This window comes from Symphalangus syndactylus, chromosome 17 (assembly GCF_028878055.3).
Source record: "Symphalangus syndactylus isolate Jambi chromosome 17, NHGRI_mSymSyn1-v2.1_pri, whole genome shotgun sequence".
Lineage (NCBI taxonomy): Eukaryota > Metazoa > Chordata > Mammalia > Primates > Hylobatidae > Symphalangus > Symphalangus syndactylus.
Genome location: NC_072439.2, coordinates 87,965,441 through 87,986,365, shown reverse-complemented (window position 1 = coordinate 87,986,365; position 20,925 = coordinate 87,965,441). Strand labels below are relative to the sequence as shown.

Below are 20,925 nucleotides of genomic sequence, written 5' to 3'. Positions count from 1 at the left end.
TAATTAAGTCATTTACTTGAATGATTTCTGTAATTCAAGACTTTGGGTAAACATCAGTTTTAATGCAATCCCCTCTTTAAACAGACGAGAAAACTGAGGTTGAGTGTGGTGGAGTAAGCCTGCTTGTGTTAAATCACACACACATACTTTGGGTGTTAAATCACACACAATTGAACACAAACTCAGTGGTGGAATCACAGTCTTCTGCTGCCTGGCCTGGAGCTCTTCCCACTGTGCCACACTGCCCAACTGGAAGGGAACAAGTAACACAGATACCAAGAGAGAAAGTGAAAGAAGTTAGGTCTGCCCAAGAGCCGTCACACGAAAGTGTTTAGGACATGGCACCAGGACAGAACCTCTGTGATCCAGAAGAGGGTGTTGGCATTTTTTACTGGTGGTACCTGAGGGACGTACTCAGATGGCCATAGGTTAGGGCTATTTCATATAAAGCAGAATGAAGAGGAAGGACACTAATGAGACAGTGTCAGTGCCTCTCAGCCTTCCTGGACCCCTGCAGCTCTATGACAGGAGTGAGCAGTAGACTTCAGTGAAAACTAGAGAAATGGTTCAAGATCCAAGGATTGAGATATAAATTGACAAAAAATTGCATGTTTTAAGTGTATAATTAATTAATAAGTTTTGACGTATTATATACCTGTAAAAATAGTACCACAATTAATATAATGAACATACCCATCATCTCTAAAAGTTTTCTTTGTAATCCCTTTTTTCCACCTTCCTTACCTCCCCACCCTTCATCCCCATACAACTACTGATCTGCTTTCTGCCATATATATTAGATTACATTGTCTAGATTTTATATAAATGACATCATACACTATCTACTCTTTTGGGTCTGCCTTTTTTCACTCCACATGATAATTTTGAGATTTATCCATTTTGTATGTATCAATAGTTCACATATTTTAGTTACTGATTAGTGTTTTAATAGATATTCCACAATTTGTTCGTCTGTTAACCTACTGATGGACATTTAGATTGCTTCCAGTTTATAATTATCATAAATAAAAGTGTTATAAATATTCTTGTGCTTTAATGATGTTGAGTATCTTTTCGTGTACTTAATTGTTTATTTGGTCTTATTTAATTTCTTTTTACACATTATGAGCCTCAATTTGCTAAAATATTAAGAACGTTTGCCTCTGTGTTCATAAGGGATATTGATTTGCATGTTCATGTCTTATCATGTCATTGTCTGTTTTTGGCTTTAGAGTAATGCTGGCCTCACAAAAAGGGTTGTGTAGGATTCCCTCCTCTTAAATTTTCTGGAAGAATTTGTATAGAATTTATGGTGTCTCTTCACTAAATGTTGAGTACTGGATTTTCACATTCCTACAAATACTCCTGAGCTTTGTTTTTAGGTACAGTTAGGTTACTTGGAAACAGTCTGATCTTTTTGGATCTATCTTTTAAGCTTCACTGGACAGGACCAGAAAGGCATTTACTCACTACTGAGAAACAATGTTTCTGAATACTCTATCGATGATTCACGAATTATGGGGCTTTTCTACCCTGGTTGGTGGGAATAGGCATTACTCCTGGTTCTCTTTGCATTCCAGGGATTATTCCCTCTAATCCTAGTTCTTTCCCCAGCCTTAGCCTTAGGTGTTTTCCTTCCACAAGTGTGCTAATTACTACTCAGCTGAATAATTGACGGGAACTCTCTGCTGTTACTCAAACGGGAACTTCTACACATATTCAGAGCTAGCTCTCTGTGCATCCCCTCCTCTCCAGTGCCTGCTCTGTGAACCCTAGCCACTGTGGGTTCCAGATTCCAGCTTCACCTCCACTCAGAGAGACTTCCAGGGTTGGCCTGGCTTCCCCCTCTCTGTGCTGCGGCCTAGAAGCTCTTTCCAAACAGTCTGATGTGGCAGTTGTAGGAGTCATCTCATGTTCTCAGAGATCAGTGTTTGGTCCTCCCTAATAATGTAATATCCTATGAACCATTGTTTCATATATTTTGTCCAGTTTTGTCACTGTTTTAGGTGAGAGGGTAAATCTGGTCTCTGTTAGTCCATTTTAGTCAAGGTAGAAGTCACCGATAGTGTTTTAATTGATGAATAATCTGAGGACCTAGCAATAACTTTGGGTGTAGTGGACTACACAGTACAAAGGCCTGTTCCCATGTTTTCCTCCAGTGACAATCTTAATACTTCATTAAATATGTAATTTTATTACAACCTTCCCTATCTCACTATCCCTGTCTTTATCTCATCCTATTGTATTTTCATCTCTGCTTGTCGAACCCTGAGGCTTTCTGCTTTTGTATAATAGAGGTGATATCTTCTTGCATCCTGCTAAGGCGTTGTCCAGTAGAAAATTACTTTCGAAAATCTGGTCTTCTGAGACCTCAGGATGAAGCTTTCTTTCCTCACTTTGCAGCTGCGTTTCACAGGCTCCATCTTGGTTTCTTCATGAGGCCCTTTGTAATATACAAAGTGTGTCAGTGACCTTTGGTCTCTCCTATTGTCCATCTGGATGATGGTTAACTCCCTTCTCAGACCCACAACCGAACCCCTGGAACCTGGAAGGCTTTCATCTAGCACAGTCCTGCTTGCCTAAAATGGAATATTTACTCCCATTGCTTGGTTATTTGTTTCTCCGAATGAAGAGTGTACAGGTAACATTGTCTTCCTCAACAGACATTATCATCAAGGCTGTCTCTCCCACTGCCTCTACCTTCAGTACTTTGTTACTTGGTGGTATAATATTACAACACCTAAAACATTGGGTTTTCCACTGCCCATCTTCCCTTTGTTCCCTGGCTAGTTGTTTTCTGTGAGTTGTACACTCCTAGTAGATATTAAGAGATCATTTCTGATGAGCATGCAGGTAGAGAGGGAAGACAGCACTCAAAGTGTCTCAAAAAATAGAATTCACACAGGAAAATAGGGGTGCCCAGTTTTCTTGTTAGTAATAGAGCTTGTATTTCTGAACCAGAGGACAGAGTGTGGAAGAGACAAAGTGTTTTCCTGCCTTAGAAATGAGAAATTTTAAAGGGAAAACTTACCCCATTCTTGTGGTACAATAATCCGCTTTCTGCATTTTCTTCATGCAAATGATTAGACTTGCAGTTAGTTTGAGTTCTCCCTAGTTTCTGGAGATTCATTGATTATCAATCCCAGTTTTCTCTTTTGAATATTCATTCTTTATGTGTCTTTAAATGTGTTTGAAAAGAAAATTGCAAGGTTTATTGAGAAATGACTGTTGGCCATTTACCATTTTGAAATCCCAGCCAAAATTACTTCTACAAGTTGGGTATGTTCCCAAAAAAGTAGGCCAAATGACATTTACCTGTTGATTATTGATATTACCAATAATCACCATCATCTTTTACGAATAGTTAGGGTATAGATGAATTTCCTGCAAGGAAATAGACTCTTAAAGGGGTCAGCATGGGATCCCTTCAGAGAATATGAACTCCACAGGTTGGATTTCTAGGGCCACTAATTTGGTCACATCTATGTAACCAAAGCTTTTGAAGACACTTCTACAAAATTCTTGCCTCTACCATGAAAAGGATGGGGTAACAAAGAGGGGTTAATATTTACTAAACAGAAAATGTCCTTGGATGTTTTCCTTTTGTTCATCGCAGAATCAATTATGGCTGAGAAGCAAGCACCAACTGAAGACCAAGTGGCTGCAACACCCCTGGAACCCCCCGTCCCTCGGTCTTCAAGCTTGGAATCCCCCATGGTGTACCTGAAGGATGTTGTGTGCTACCTGTCCCTGCTGGAGACGGGGAGGCCTCAGGATAAGCTGGAGTGTAAGTGCTCACCCTGTCAAGGGGCTTCAGCTTTTTCCTGGAGAAAGATCTGGGGTTCTATCCATTATTCCTAAACACACTGGAGGTTGAACTGGTATCATGGATATAGGTCCTGCCTCTTTGGGGAGGTTTCTTTGTCCTGTTACCAGCAGTGACATGAACAACTCCTAGAATCCACCCTGGGACATAGTACCAGTTGTGTATCACGTGGGAAGGGCATCTGAAACCCAGGTATTGAGAACCAGAATCTGGAAAGGGGAATGGGTCCCATCAAGTGGTCAAGACCTCCTTGCTTTGCTGGCAGGACTTCCTGAAAGCCTTTACTCAGAAAACTGCTACCTCCTCTTAATAGATTTTTTAAACAAAGCTATTCAACATCTGTCCTCCTTCCCCTATTCCGTGCCCAGGCAACTCTTTAACTATGAGGAAATATTCTTTTCTTGAGATCTCATCAACCTCTGTCTTGATAAGGCTTTGTCCATTTCTCTACCTGTGCCCCCCACCCCAAGATTCTTGGCCTCTAGAGAACGAGGGGGCCAGTTAATTAAAGGAGTTGAGCTCAGTTTCGTGGTGCTACTAAAGTAGGTTTTAAAAATATGTCTTCAGGAGGAGAGTAAGAGCTGGGGGCAGAAAGTTCACAGTGGCTGAAACAGCCTGCAGTCTCGTAGATGATTCAGTCCAGTGATGGTTTCTCCGGCTTCTGTGAGCCTACAGACATACTTCTAAAAAAACAGGAGATGATAGGACCTTGTTTAAAAATCTGTATTGTCTTTGCTTCTCTTGGGAACTTAAGTAGACAGTAAGGGGGAAAAAATGTACATGTTATAGCCAAAGTCAAAATTCCAGTTAATAACAAGACTAGTCAACAAAACTTAAACATAAGCAAGGGAAGTCTGCCAAAGGTTAACTCTTGCCAAAAACAAAATGAAACAGTTTGCTCATTAGCTGAGCTTAGAATCTCTCCCATAGGTTTGAAGTGTTAACAATTGCAAGTCTTAAGTGCTAATTTGGTGGCAAATGTAGCAGATTTCTGTTTTCTTCTAGCTAATGTTAAAAGTGAAACATCAAATTATTTCCAGCATTTAGCTGGATTTTGAGTTTCAGGCATTGTATTTGTTAGTGACTACCAAAGAGAAGGTGACAGATTTTTTTATATTAATGACTCTCCACCTGAGTCTTATAATGGCCATGCAAAGAAATGTTGAAACTTTTTATTACAGAAAATTTGAAAGATAAAAGTAGAGAGTACAGTGAACGTCCATGGCCCCATCACCCAGTTTCAACAATTATCAACTGATGGTCAATCTTGTTGTGTTTCTACCTCCCACCATTCCCTCTACCTCAGAGTATCTTGAAGCAAATTCCAGGCATCGTATAATTTTATCTGTAAATATTTCAGTATGTACCTCTAAAATCACAGACTCTTCTTCTTAAATATAACCTCAATACCATCATTACAGCTAAAGAAAATGATTCCTTTTACTATTATCAAATAGTCAGTATTCACGTTTTTCCAATTATCTTAGATATTTTTAATTGTTTGTTTGAATCAGGATCCGAGTAAAATTCATACATCACCACTGGTTATTATGTCTCTTTACTCTCTTTTGATCTCTTGGATCCCTTTCCATCTTTTGCTAATTTTTTCCTTGCAATTTATTTATATTTATTTATTTATTATTTATTTTGAGATGGAGTTTTGCTCTTGTTGCCCAGGCTGGAGTGCAGTGGCAGGATGTCTGCTCATTGCAACCTCCACCTCCCAGGTCCAGGTGATTCTCCTGCCTCAGCCTCCTGAGTAGCTGGGATTACAGGTGCCTGCCGCTACGCCCAGCTAATTTTTGTATTTTTGGTAGATACGGGGTCTCACCATGTTGGCCAGGCTGGTCTTGAACTCCTGACCTCAGGTGATCCGCCCGCCTTGGCCTCCCAAATTGCTGGGATTACAGGTGTGAGCCGCGGTGCCCGGCCTGCAATTTTTTGTTGCAGAAACTTGGTCATATAGAGTTTTCATTTTAGTTTGCTTTTTACTAAACCATATCAATTTATATCTTTCCTTAACTTTAAGGATTGAAAACAAGTTAAACTTTTCTTTTTAAAAACCAAACATGTATTTTTTGGAAATAATAGCCTGAAATCCCACACCTATTGCCAATGCAATAATAACAACTATCATCAATAAACACCTTATATTTGCTAAGTACTTTGAAAGCATTCTCATTTTAACCTCACCGTAACCTAGAAGGAAGGCACAAGAAGGTTAAAAGATTTGCCCGAGGTTGCACTGCTAAAATTAAGGACGCTGACTCAGGCCTTTCTAGTTCTATTGTTCATGCACAGTAAGACCAGAGAGAGGTCAGCGTTGGAGAGTCGCCTAGGCCCAGAGTCCTGGAATAATGCTAGCAGAAAAGGGCTGTCCTTTTATGTCACTCAACCATCTGCTGGGTGAGTCAGCAGCATATGATGCATGCCTCTGACTGGGACCTTCTGAGGAATCACAAAGAATCGAAAGCCCATCACCCTACCTTTAAAGGACTTTGACTTGGACCAGCGATACACCTCCGAAAAAAACACAAGGTGCAGAGACATTAAAACATCTAGGAGGAAATGATGACACAAGGACAACTTAGCAGAAATAAGGGGACCGGGCTGAGTACATGCCCCAAGGGGTTGCACCGCATCAGTCAATGGGTGCTCCGCAGAGAAAGCAGGCATGATGAAGGGTTTTAAAGAATAACAGGAAAGGCCGGGGAGTGCAGAGGCTCACGCCTATAATCCCAGCGCTTTGGGAGGCTGAGGCGGGCAGATCACCTGAGGTCTGGAGTTCGAGACCAGCCTGACCAAGATGGAGAAACCCCATCTCTACTAAAAATACAAAATTAGCCGGGTGTGGTGGCGCATGCCTGTAATCCCAGCTACTCGGGAGGGTGAGGCAGAAGAATCGCTTGAACCCGGGAGGCGGAGGTTGCAGTGAGCCGAGATGGAGCCATTGCACTCCAGCCTGGGCAACAAGAGTGAAACCCTGTCTCAAAAAAAAAAAAAAAAAAAAAAAAAAAAAGAATAGCAGGAAAATGAAGAAATGCTTATCTCTGCTTCCTGCCATGCTGACTTACGAGACCACAGACAGGATCTTTGCCTTTTGGTTGAGTAAAATATAGGTTTCCAGGTCTCATAAGTAAACATGTAGTCCCTTGTCCAAATTTTTCTCCCAGATCTTCCTTATCCTACATCACCTCCTTGCAGTTAGAACGTGATTGAAGATGTTTCTGAATGGCATATTTCCGAATACCTTTAGAAAAAGGAAAAGATGGCAGGCCGGGCGCGGTGGCTCACGCTTGTAATCCCAGCACTTTGGGAGGCCGAGGCGGGCAGATCACGAGGTCAGGAGATCGAGACCACGGTGAAACCCCGTCTCTACTAAAAATACAAAAAATTAGCCGGGCGTGGTGGCAGGCGCCTGTAGTCCCAGCTACTCGGAGAGGCTGAGGCAGGAGAATGGCGTGAACCCGGGAGGCGGAGCTTGCAGTGAGCCGAGATTGCGCCACTGCACTCCAGCCTGGGCGACAGAGCGAGACTCCGTCTCAAAAAAAAAAAAAAAAGAAAAGAAAAAAGGAAAAGGAAAAGATGGCTTCCATAATAACTACCCCATAGCATTATTGAGGATTAAGCAATAACGAGAAAGTCTATAGGACAGTACCTTGTATATGTTAAATGCCATATATAAATGTTCATTTTAAAAGGAAAATAAAAATTAGTAACATCTGTTGAGTGCTTTCTATGTTCTAAGCCCAGTTGATTTGGCCTATCAGTTATACATTAATCTTCATAATAATCCTAGGAGAAACCAACTATTATTCTCTCCACTTTACAGATAAGGAAGCTGAGCTCAAAGAAGTTAAGTAACTTGTTGGGCACCCCCCAGAAGTGGCAGGGCAGCCCTAGGATTTAAATCTGCCTAACTCTACACTTTCTATGCTCAATAGAAGCAAAATTCTGGTGCCTCTGCCCCACCACCAGCTGGGCATTTGCTTTAGGTTGTGTTCTAGTGATGCTGAAAGGTGTTCATGCTCCCCAGGGAATCACACTCATGACCTGGGCTTGGTCAGCCACATAGGTATTGCTTAGACAGGTCCAGAAGCCAGGTGGTTCTCCTCCCTTGGCCCAGCCGCTCCATAAGGAAGTCAGACTCTGCGCTCAGAGGGAGGGAGAGCTGGCTGCCATAACCTCCGTCACAGTGGTGACAGAACTAATCTAAAAACTTGGCAGCATCAAAACTTCAGCCATCCGTGCTTCTTAGAGGACACTTCAAGGCTTACCTCTGTGTTTCTTACAGTCATGTTTCGCCTCTATGATTCAGATGAGAACGGTCTCCTGGACCAAGCGGTAAGTTCTCACTCTAAATATCCCTCGTGGACCTGAGAAAGGCTGGGGGAGCAGGGAGCAAGCAGAGGAAGAATCTGAAAATGTTCAGCTCCGTCTTTGTACTAATAGCAATGTCTCGATGCAGGCTGAGGAAATCCAACTAGGACCTCTCCACCCGCTATTTCCAAAGGGCCAGCCTTGCAGAGCGTGAATTCCAACTTACCTTTTCACTCTAGAAGCCTGGGAATCATCAAATCTCAGGATGGAGGGATGCTTTAGCATGTCAGCTAGTTTAACTTCCCATTCAGTTCACAAGTGCCTCCTGCAATTTCCTGCAGGAGTCCTGAGGCCAAGAGGAGAGGGCGGGGGAGGCAGCAAGACCAGGGCAAAAGGGCACGAGGAAGGAGGCTGCTGGTTACTGTTGATGTGCAAGGAAGGAGGCTGCTGGTTACTGCTGATTTGAGAGAAAGGAGGCTGCTGGTCACTGCTGATGTGTGAGGAAGGAGGTTGCTGGTCACTGCTGATCTGCAAGGAAGGAGGCTGCTGGTCACTGCTGATGTGCTTTGGCGTCACCCTTGGCTGCTTCTACTCCAGGGCACTAGCCTAGGAGTCTGGTTCTGTCTGCTCTAAGTACATGTTCCCAACCCGTTGCACTTGAGAAAGCCTGAGATTCACCCTCACCCATCGATCAAGGCTCGTGGAGCAAAAGGAAGAATGGAAAGAAAGAAAGAAGGCAAGCAGAGTCAGACAGGCCCTGTGGTCCTGACTGTCAATGTCAGAGATAGGGCTCATTAACAGGAAGGCCCTGAGGTTGAGATGCATGGGGCTGAGTCAGACCAGAGGAAGGAAGGAAGGAAGGAAGGAAGGAAGGAAGGAAGGAAGGAAGGAAGGAAGGAAGGAAGGGAGGGAAGAAGTCCACTAGACAAACTGAATCATCCCAATTCCCTGTAAACCCCAGGGTGCCTCTATGGGATCCCTCCAGTCACATTACAATGCTGTGGGTTGGGTCATTTGAGGGAACATCCAGAGAATCACAGATTCTCAAGCATTTGGTCAACACATATTTACTGAGTGTCTGCATCATGTCAGGCACTCTTCTAAGCACTGAGGGTATGGCAGTGTAGCCAACTGACAAAGTTCCATGCCCTCATGAAGCTTTCATTCTAGTCCAAGCACAGACACTAAGCAGCCTAGTAAAAACGTGTCAGGTAGGGATGGGTGCTAAGAAGAAAAATACAGGAGAGGAAGTGTTGGAAGAAGTTGAAGCTTTAGCGAGGGTCGCCAAGGAAGGCCTCTCTAGGAGGGGGCATCCGAACAGAGGCATGAAGAAGGCGAGGGAGTAATTCTAGGGGAAGAGACTTCCAGGAGAAAGAACAGTGAGTGCGAGGGTCCTGAGGGTCCCTAGCATGTTAGAAGATTCACTCCGGGCCAGTGTGAATGGAGCAGAATGAGAAAACAGATGAGATCAGAGTGAGGAAGTAATAGGGGATGAGATCAGAGAAGTCATGGGATGGGGGTAGGTGAGTGGGGAGTTTGCAAAGCTTATTAAACTTTATAGGTGATTAAAAGTGTTTATCTTTAGCCGGGCAAGTGGCTCTTGCCTGTAATCCCAGTACTTTGGGAGGCGGGCAGATCACGAGGTCAGGAGTTTGAGCCCAGCCTGACCAATATGGTGAAACCCCGTTTCTACTAAAAATACAAAAATTAGCCGGGCATGGTGGCGCACACCTGTAGTCCCAGCTACTCAGGAGGCTGAGGCAGGAGAATTGCTTGAACCCTGGAGGTAGAGGTTGCAGTGAGTCAAGATCACGCCACTTACTCCCTCCAGCCTGGGCAACAGAGGGAGACTCCGTCTCAAAAAAAAAAAAAAAAAAAAAAAAAAAAAAAAAAAAAAAAGTGTATCTTTTACTCCAGAGAGATGGAGAACCATTGATGATTTTGAGCAGAGGAGTGATATGATTGACTTATGTTTCAACAGAATCACTGTACTCTGGGTGCAGTAGTTCAAGCCTATAATCCCAGCACTTTGGGAAGCTGAGGTGGGCGGATCACCAGAGGTTAGGAGTTTGAGACCAGCCTAGCCAACATGGCAAAACCCGGTCTCTACTAAAAATACAAAAGAAATTATCCGGGTGTGGTAGTGGGCAACTGTAGTCCCAGCTACTCTGGAGGCTGAGGTGGGAGAATCACTTGAACCCAGGAGGCGGAGGTTGCCATGAGCCGAGATCGCGCCACTGCACTCCAGCCTGGGTGACAGAGGGAATGCAAGCAGGGATACTGGTTAGGAGGCCATTGAAACAATCAAGGCGTGAAATGGTGTAGACTTGTGCAGGGTAGAATCATTGCAGGTGGTAAGAAGTTGTTAAATTCCAGATACATTTTAAAGGTAATATTGGAAGACTGAAGCAAATCTCAAAAGAGTTATCTGGTTCAACCTTTCACCTGGAATCCCTGGCATATGGAAAGACAGCCATTCTACTGCTGGGAGTGACTGCTGGAGAGGGCTTCCTTCTCAAACACAGGCACTCCTCTGTGTGGTGGGGAATCGTTTTCAACTCAAAACCTGCTTCTGTTCCCCTTCTCCCCAAACCCAGCAGGGAGGCCAAAATAAGCCAATCCTCAACTCCTCCCTTCCCTGCATCCCTCTGCTTCCTTCTGTCCCCCATACATGGCCAGGACAAGTGGAATACCTATCCCATACAATAGGCCTTCGAGTATTTGAAGGTGCTATCACATCTCCCCTAAAATCTTCTCCAAGCTAAAATTTCTCTATTCCTACACTGGTTCTCACAAGGCAGGCTTAAATATCCACTTTGGACAAGCTCTGGTTTGTAAATGCCATTCCTGAAATGTGGCACAGAACAGAATCCATCCCCTATGACTCTTTAAGTATCCCAATGTGGCCTGACCAGGAAGACCTCAGGGGAACTTTTTCCTTTTGAAATCTGCCAACTCTGCTTCTATTTACATAGCCCAAAACTGAGTCCAATTCTTTGTTCCTGAATTACATTTTCTCATTAAATCTTGGACCCAACCAGATTCACAAGTTCTTTTCTTTTGGAACTTCTGCCAAAACCTGTCCCCACCTTTGTGCCCACTTTCTTACCCTCATCTACTGGCCTATCCTGTAGTTTTGCAATGGATTGTTTTTTAATTTAAATAACATACAATTTTTTAAAATCCCTGCTGGGTTTTGGCTTGCTATTTTGACCCAGCATTCTATCTGGCTGAGGTAACACTTTTGAACCTTGCTTCAGTCTACCGACGTGTCCTCCCAAAGCAATCTTACTGTGAACATCTTAGCTGGTGCCTAAATGGTGCTAACTTTGACACCAAATGCCTCTTCAGTCTGGTGTGTTTCAGCGGGGCTCTCAGAACACTGACTCATTGGCAGCCAACAATTCTGTGAGGTGTTAGATGGAGCCTGGCCTCAGTACCAAAAGGCTCAGTCATCAAGTAAACATATTCCTCTGAGTTTCCTGTTCACGGACTCCTGGGGGCTGGGCTAAGGGCTGCACCATGATAAAAAGGAAACAGAGGAGATAACAAACGGAATCAAAATCATGGTACCTGAGCTAAGACACACACAGTAACCCTCCATGCAACAGAAACTGGCCTCGAGTTGAGAGATGGATCCCAAGTTGCTACAGCTGTGGGGATGAGTGATAAGAAGTGACAGGAGAAACCTGCCTTGGTTTGTAAGTATTTGTGGAAGCTATAATGACAAAGAGGGATAAAAATAGCAGTGCTTTCTATGCTTTCCAAGTTAAAGCGCAGAATAAGGGAAGGAAGGTGGGTCCAGGAGGAGGTCAGTGTTTCGGAGCTTTTTGCATACCTCCGGCTTATGCATGCTCTGTGCTTCTCGTGAGCTTTGTGGTCGAGACAGAAATAAACTGAGCTCCTCACAAAATGCCAGTTATTGCACCAGCTTCTTCTCTTGCCCTGCCCTGTCCCTCTTCCCACTGGGCTTAATTTTGAGTTCGGCTCTTAATGACACATCTTTGGTTGTCTCCTTTTGATATTTTCTCCCTTTGCTATTTTCTAGGAGATGGATTGCATTGTCAACCAGATGCTGCATATTGCCCAGTACCTGGAGTGGGATCCCACAGAGCTGAGGCCTGTGAGTTTCTGTAAGGATGGGGTGGCTTTGGAGTGAGCTTCTAAGATGGGAGGGGGACACACTCAAGATATGAATGAGTGTTTACTCTGCAGGTGCTCCCAGACTCATCTTCTTATAGGCAGCTTCTTTGGAGTCCTGCACTTTACCTCCTACCTCTCTGATAGGAAAAATGTAGGCAGCAGGAAAACGTGCAGACATAACTGAAATAACCATGCTCATCTTTTCACCAGAAATAAAATGTTATAACAGAAATTCATCAATCAAAGAATTTAGAGAGAACTGTAGAAATTTCTATTAGAAAGCATTGTAGAGATGTTCCTCGATCACCAGATAATACGAATTATAAGAATAATTACATTTGGGGGCTCCTATGTGTCAGGTATTTTGTTATTCACTTTACATTCATTTTCTCTAATCCCTGCTACAGTGCCACAAACACAACAATATTTTTTCCATTTTTACAGATAAGCCAACCAGAGCCCACAGAGTCAGGGTGACTGGCCCAAGGCCCAAGGACAGAGCCAGACCTGGAAGCCTGGCCTCCTCACTCCCAGTCTGCTCTGTTCACACTTAACAGGAGGGGAAAGGGGTAAAACACAAACCAGATAATGCGAGACGAACAAGACAGCAGAGGCAGAAGGCAGGTAGACATGTCGATGATGCAAATGGACAATGATTGCTCTTTGGATTCCACAGATATTGAAGGAGATGCTGCAAGGGATGGACTATGACCGGGACGGCTTCGTGTCTCTACAGGAATGGGTCCACGGAGGGATGACCACCATCCCATTGCTGGTCCTCCTGGGGATGGATGACTCTGTAAGTCAACAAGCTGGAGTTCAGAGATCTCTTGCCGTTCAGGAACATTGGGCTCCATGTTAATATCAACATATCACTTTGGCTTCTGCTCCAGACTGCCCAACAGACGTGCCATGACCAGCCCCAAAGTACTCTCTATTCACATTATTTTGTATCCATTAGTGCCTGAAGTATATTCGTTTGACAGACATTTACTACATTATTACTACATTAAAAATACTGTTCTGCAAGCTGTGAGGGAATACAGACACATTATCTGCCTGCAGGAACCTTACACTCAACCAGGCAAAGGGCCACAAACTTCAAAGAAGAATTCTGTCTTTTCAACAAATTAGGTTTAAAAATGCTAAGAGAATTGGCGAAGGAAGGGTGAGAGGAAAGAATGAAGAGAGAGAGGAAAAAATACTGATCTGTTGTGGGGGTGGCTTCCATTCGTGGTATCTTATATAACAATCAAAACAACCAGATAAGGTAAATATTTTTATCCCAATTTATACAGATGGAAAACTGAGGTTCTGACCCTAAGGAGCAAAAGGAGGAGTGAGGATTTGTCTCTGATACCAAAGATATTGCACTTTGTAATATCCCACGCATGAGAGTTAGGCCAGTGGGAAGAAATCTTGGAAGGTGTTGACTTGTCCCTGAAGAATGCATGAGATTTTGATGTCCCGTTCTTGAGAATAAAGAGCAGGTGGCTTTAAAGACCTAGAGAGAGTTTATGGCTTGGAGAACAGCTTGATTAAAAACAGAAATGAAAGAAAGTTCTGGGTGTGTTAGGCAAATCTCCCATTTGATCAGAGTAGGGCATATGTGTAGAGGCTTAATGTGAAACTGATGGTTATATATACCTTCATCTGACCCAGTTACTGTATTCTCTACCTATTTACCAAGTGAACTCACTTCCATACATGAGGTAGGGCAGACTAAAACTAGTAGAAGCACAAATGGTGACATTAAGCATTTACTAGTCACACCAGTTGTGTGACAACACTACTTTGAGATTACAGATCTCAAAGATTACACTTCTTTGAGACTATTCCATAGAGAGGAACAGAACAGCAAGTGCTGCTGGGTGACCCTCTAGCTGACCAAGTTACCTATAATATCTTCATTTCATAGCTCTGCAATTCAGGACTAAAGCTGAGCCCCCATTTCTGAAACTCAAGAACTATGAATCTTGCAATCATTTCATAGCATGTCCAGTGCTTTCCAAGCACTAAGGAGAAATCAAGGAACCAGGATCTACATGACCCCCTTCTTATTCCTTAGAACCCTAGAAAGTCAAGCTGGAAAATATCTTTGTGGTCCCTGGTTGATCCCCTTTGTTTTACAAACTGAGACCCAGAGAAGTGAAGGAACTTGCCCAAGGACATCCACCAAACTAGCACCAGGGATCATCCCCCTTACTCAGTCACATCGTGCCTCTCACCCAATGATCCCTTGCCAAGAAGCTTTACGTACAAGAACCCATGTGATCCAGGAACTGGAAGGGCTCAGATAAGTTAGATATGCTTTCTTCTGACTTTACTCACTTAAGATTATACTCAAATCAGAATGGAAGTTCTGCTCGGGTGCTGTTCCAAAACACCATTTTTTTTGTCTCATTTAAGTAATAAAGATGGGACATTTTAGTTATAGGGAACCAATTTCCATTTTCTGTTCTACTTTGGACTTGCTGAGGTTCAAAATACCACCAACTCTTTGCATGGAAAAGACCCACTGTTTTGTGGCAGGAGGAAGGAGAGCCCATTACTTCCTCAGCATTCTCCCCAGTGTCTCCCCTAAATGCCAGATCAGCCTTGTAGAAAACTTTCATTTATATCAGGAAAGTGCAAGTTTAGTTTTATTAAATGCAAGTTTAGTTTTATTAATCAAGAGTTTTATGCACTTATTTTTAAATATGTACTTTAAAAGTTTTTAACACTTATTATTTGGGGTTTTGGAGAAAGCCCCCATCAATGTCTTAAAAGTCCATTGCTTCTTGGGCTTTTTCAAAACCCACATACAACCACTGAAAAGTCTGGGGAATCACTGAATGGGATATTTGCAAAACAGACTCTCTCCCAGGAAAGTCGTAGCAGCAGCATAAAACCTGGCGAGCACAAGGAAGGCTATGCCCACGTTCTGCAGCCACCATCATGTGGAAAGGAAAGAGCCACATGATGGTGCTATAACCCAAGCAGAAACATTACTTTATCCCAAATCACGGTCCATGCACTTCTTACATCCATGAAAACAGTAGCTGAGAAAGGGGGATGAGCTAACTGACTTAGCTACATTGTTTTCAGATACATTGACAGTCTTTTGGGCTACATGAAGAAGTCTGCTGAAGAGTGCTATCATTTTCCTTCTACCCACACAGGAAAACCCTGGCTTGTGAGGTAGAGGAGAGGGATGGAAAGAGCATGGGCTCTGGCCAGCAAAAGACCCAAGTTTGACTACTCGTTCAGTCCCTCATTATCTGTGTGGGCTTGGGCTAGTTACAGAACTTCTCCAAATCTCTGTTTCTCATTTGTAGAATGGGAACAAATCTACCTCCTTCCATGTCAACAAACACTTTTTAGTTTATTTTGTGTCTCCCAGTATCTGGAATGGAATAAGAACTTAATGAAAGTTTGAATTTACAATGTGTCAGGCATTGAACTAGAAGCTTTACTTACATGATGTCATTTAATTCTTACAAAAATCCCATGAGGTAGATGTTGGTCAAATGAATAAATGAATGAATCAGTCTTTTGATGAATCATTATCAATTTGTGAATGCATTTACCAAAGTGGAAACCATTAGATACGAGGGGTTTTAATTCTATAAAACTCATGTCCCGGAAGAGGCAGGGTTTGAGGTAATGAGAAGAAAATAGCTTCTCTGGCCCAGAGGAGGAAGCCAGCATTTGTAAAAGAATGTGAGCTCCTCTGGAGATGATAACAGAAGCCTGAGCACAGGCCGAGGTCTGGTTGCAGTGACCAGCCCACATGCATACGCACCCCAGAAGTAAGAATTACATTTGAGTCCCGCACATTGGATACTACGTCCATGACCATCGATCCTCATCACCTTACTGTAGCTTTTACTTTTTACTTACAGCCCAAGAGTGTTACTCTTGTAATGGAGCCTATGAGAAAGGTTCAGGGATAGCACATGCAGGCGGGACATTCCTCAAGCCACAGCCTCAAGCTGTGCTGTGTTCCCCTGGGATGGGATGTGGGAGATGTGGGCGTGACTGTGCGAGGCTTGGTGTACCTAGTAGGTGCAGATGATTTCACTTCTGAACAAAGTCAGGAGGAGATGGTCTAACCCTTTCTCTGTCTGTCTTTTTACTATTTTTTCTGTGTACCGAAAGTTGATAGGAGAAATACGTTGTTTTTACTAAACTCTTTCATCTTGATTATCACACTAGTATATGCACACTGTAAAAAATTTGGAACACACAGCAGAAAGTAGAAATCAGAGAATACAATAAATCCATATTGCTACCAGCTATAGCCAACCTCTGTTAACAGGTTAGTGAAATTACTTCCCATCAAAGATCTATTATATAAAACTGAAATCATAACATATCATTGAAATGGCATTGTTTTTTCACTTAGCATTGTATCATTAGCACATTCCCATGCCATTAGATAGTCTTATAGATATCTTTTTGATTGCCACCTAACATTACATCAGATGGATGTACTACAATTAGCCTTTTGGTAATTTTGAGACCTTTAGGATATTTCCAGCTTTTCATTATTTTAAATAATACTGGGTTAAGCATCTGGCAGGGCACAAAAAGGCTCATCTGCCTTTTAAAAATTATTTATTTAGGATAAAGTCGAAGAGGAGAGATTGGTAAGTCAAAGGTTGTAAACATTTAAAGGAGATAGATAGATGATAGATGATAGATAGATAAGATAGATAATAGATAGATAGATGATAGATAGATAGATAGATAGATAGATAGATAGATAGATAGATAGATCAGATTGTTGTTCAGTTTATGCTTCTGCCAGCCATGCGGGAGAGTGTTTATTTTATCCCACATACACATACTTCCATTCAGATGTTTCTTGCTTTTAATATTTGCTAATTTTTAAAACACACACACAAAAATTTTGTTTTTATTTGTATTTAAAACAGTAAAAAATATCAATAACTCGTCTTCTGAATATTAAAAAAGAGTCTTATTTAGGAAAAGGAAGAACATGCAAGAGGAAGCCCCTGGCTTCCTCCATCTCAGGGCGGCCAGCTCGGGGTCTCACCTCCTATTACCCCTGCAGGGCTCCAAGGGGGATGGGCGGCATGCCTGGACCATGAAGCACTTCAAGAAACCAACCTACTGCAACTTCTGCCATATCATGCTCATGGGCGTCCGCAAGCAAGGCCTGTGCTGCACTTGTAAGTAAATTTCCTTCAAACCTCTTTCCCCCAGGCACTATCCTGCTCTGCGCATGGTTGGTTGATCCATTGCAGAGAAAATGTTGGTATTTCTGCTTCCCAGCTTGAGGGACCACCCATATTGTTCCAACAGAAGGAATAAAGCGAGGCCTTCATGTCCTGTTTTTACTCTACCCAAGTCCAATGGACAGGTCTTGGACTATTTATTATTGGGGGCTTTTTATGAGCCACTGACCCCCTAGAAAAAAATTATTAAAGTCCACAAATAATTTAAAATTTCTCATACTACTTTCGGTTGGGTTTTCTAGTCAATATTTATCCTGGGATATGTTCAGAGGAAACTTATTTTTAAAAAATTAATAAGCATTTGGGGCCAAGTATGGTGGCTCACACCTGAAATCCCAGCACTTTGGGAGGCGGAAGCAGGTGGATTGCTTGAGGCCAGTAGTTTGAGACTGGCCTGGTCAACATGGAGAAACCTTGTCCCCACTAAAAATACCAAGATGCTGGAAAGGATGTGGAGAAATAGAAACACTTTTACACTGATGGTGGGACTGTAAACTAGTTCAACCATTGTGGAAGATGGTGTGGTGATTCCTCAAGGATCTAGAACTAGAAATACCATTTGACCCAGCCATCCCATTACTGGGTATATACCCAAAGGATTCTAAATCATGCTGCTATAAAGACACATGCACATGTATGTTTATTGTGGCACTATTCACAATAACAAAGACTTGGAACCAACCCAAATGTCCATCAATGATAGATTGGATTAAGAAAATGTGGCACATATACACCATGGAATACTATGCAGCCATAAAAAAGGACGAGTTCACGTCCTTTGTAGAGACATGGATGAAGTTGGAAACCATTGTTCTGAGCAAACTATCGCAAGATCATAAAACCAAACACCACATGTTCTCACTCATAGGTGGCAATTGGACACGAGAACACTTGGACACATGGTGGGGAACATCACACACTGGGGCCTGTCGTGGGGTAGAAGGAGGGGGAAGGGATAGTATTAGGATAGATACCTAATGTAAATGACAAGTTAATGGGTGTAGCACACCAACAAGGCACATGTATACATATGTAACAAACCTGCACGTTGTGCACATGTACCCTAGAACTTAATGTATAATAAAAAATAAAAATAAAAATACTAAAAGAAAATTAGCTGGGCGTGGTGGCGTGCACCTGTAATCCCAGCTACTCAGGAGGCTGAGGTGGGAGGATCACTGGAGCCTAGGAGGCAGAGGTTGCAGTGAGCTGAGATCGCACCACTGCACTCCAGCTTAGATGACAGAGTGAAACTCTGTCTCAAAAACAAAAAACAAACAAAAAAGCATTTTACATTCTGCAAATGCAATGGGAATTAAAACTCTACAGCTCTTTCACTTTTTAATTCCTCTAGTAAAGTCAGAGTGAAAAGGTGGAAAAAACTGCAAGTGGTAGAGGAAAAAGCAGAGAGGAAGACTGGAAAGGTGGACAGGAGAAAGAGTTGGGGAAAAGAGTAATAAGGAGTAGGAAAGAAGGGGACACAGGGAGCGGGAGGAGAAGGCAGAGGGGCTGCAGCAGGAAGGCATGGCAGGCACCAGAGTATGTGGGTGCACAGAGCCCTGCCGCCCGCCCCGTGATGTGGACAGCAACACTCAGCCTGAACCCACCAGACACCAGGGAGCTGCTGCTGCAGGGAGGCCCCTTGGCTGTGGTCCAGGTTGAAGTGCTTTATCCAACATGCACGTGTGAATTAGGCAGCAAGTGACCTCAGCCATAAAAGTCACCTTGGCAGAGCTGGGCCCACTGTCCACAAAGACCAAGCATCAACGGGCTAAAGAAGGGGTCCACCAGGCCTGACACGGTGATTCACGCCTGTAATCCCAGCACTTTGGGAGGCCAAGACGGGCGGATCACGAGGTCAGGAGATCAAGGTCATCCTGGCCAACATGGTGAAACCCCATCCCTACTAAAAATACAAAATGAGCTAGGCATGGTGGCACGTGCCTGTAATCCCAGCTACTTGGGAGGCTGAGGCAGGAAAATCACTTGAAACAGGGAGTCGGAGGTTGCAGTGAGCCGAAATTGCGTCACTGCACTCCAGCCTGGTGAGAGGGTGAGATTCTATCTCAAAAAAAAAAAAAGAAGAAGAAGAAGAGGTGCAACAGTCTCCCCAGTGCCAGTTCAAACCCAGCTCTCACCCACATTTTATAGATCAATCTCATTCCCATTAAGTTCTAGGCCCGTGGGCCTCTGCTGTTCACATAATGGTAGTAAAAACAACAGCAATAATGTGTGGAATAGCTACTCTGACCCAGACACATGATGCTTTACACAAACTATCTCATGTACTGCTGCAACATCCCTGCAAAGAGAAAGAGAAAGACAGGCCGTTTTCTTCCCTTTTTACAGAAAACCCTGAATTTCAGAGAGGTAAAACAATTTACCCAAGGTCATGTGGATTGTCACAGGGGCCTGCCTAGCCTTCAAAAGCCCTGGCCTTGGCCGGGTGCGGTGGCTTACGCCAGCACTTAGGGAGGCTGAGGCAGGTGGATCACCTGAGGTCAGGAGTTCGAGACCAGCCTGGCTAACATGGCGAAACCCCATTTCTACTAAAAATACAAAAGATTAGCCAGGCGTGGTGGCGCGCGCCTGTAGCGCCTGTAATCCCAGCTACTCAGGAGGCTGAGGCAGGAGAATCACTTGAACCCGGGAGGCGGAGGTTGCAGTGAGCTGAGATCATGCCATTGCACTCCAGCTTGGGCAACAAGAGCGAAACACCATCTCAAAAAAAAAAAAAAAAAAAAGCCCTGGCCTTTCTATCCATTTTCCAATGTCCTGGGCATGCAATACAGTGGCACTGGCATAGCCAGGAGGATGATGCCACACACTCCCCTTCAGCAAAAAGCACCTTTCTGGGGATGTGTTCCCGCTGCGTTCACTGCCTACAGAGGAAGGCAGTGAGGCAGGTGGAGGTGCAGCCGCAGCAGATAAGCAGGGACTCTGTCCTCCAAGAACAATTAGAGACTGTTTTGAATTTCCATTAGGCAAGACCAGCCCCATGTGTCCCCTGCCCTTCACCAGCCACCCAAAGGGAGATACAGGCCTTGGCTAGGGTGGGAGGGTGGCTGGGCCTCTCCTACATTCACAAGCACCTGCCTTGATTTGATTTTTTTTCTTTTCAGACTGTAAATACACTGTCCACGAACGCTGTGTGTCCAAAAACATTCCTGGTTGTGTCAAAACGTACTCAAAAACCAAAAGGAGCGGTGAGGTTGGTGACATCTACTGCCTTGTTCTACTGCATGCCTTATCCAGGAAACATGTCCATCAACATGGATTCCTGGGCAGGAAGGGGCGCTGGGAGCTTCATCCAGTCCCTTCTCTGCCTTGAGGACCACCTGTAAACCATTCCGTTCATCCATCAATCCATTCAGCACCTTCCTGGTGCCCGCT

The 20,925-nt window shown here is 43.6% G+C and overlaps 1 protein-coding gene across 6 annotated transcripts in view; it reads left to right on the top strand.

The window, feature by feature from the left end:
* Nucleotides 1–20,925, top strand: part of DGKG (diacylglycerol kinase gamma) — a 210,320-nt gene that overhangs the window by 68,656 nt on the left and 120,739 nt on the right. For 4 of the 6 annotated variants that reach the window (XM_063621931.1, XM_063621932.1, XM_063621929.1 and 1 more), the window contains 6 exons: nucleotides 3,617–3,787; nucleotides 8,121–8,170; nucleotides 12,195–12,269; nucleotides 12,966–13,088; nucleotides 17,349–17,466; nucleotides 20,655–20,743. In XM_063621931.1, coding sequence (XP_063478001.1) covers nucleotides 3,617–3,787; nucleotides 8,121–8,170; nucleotides 12,195–12,269; nucleotides 12,966–13,088; nucleotides 17,349–17,466; nucleotides 20,655–20,743 — 626 coding nt within the window. Of the gene's footprint in view, nucleotides 1–3,616; nucleotides 3,788–8,120; nucleotides 8,171–8,220; nucleotides 11,848–12,194; nucleotides 12,270–12,965; nucleotides 13,089–17,348; nucleotides 17,467–20,654; nucleotides 20,744–20,925 lie in introns of those variants that run through there. The other 2 variants (XM_063621933.1, XM_063621934.1) reach the window with 2 other exon arrangements.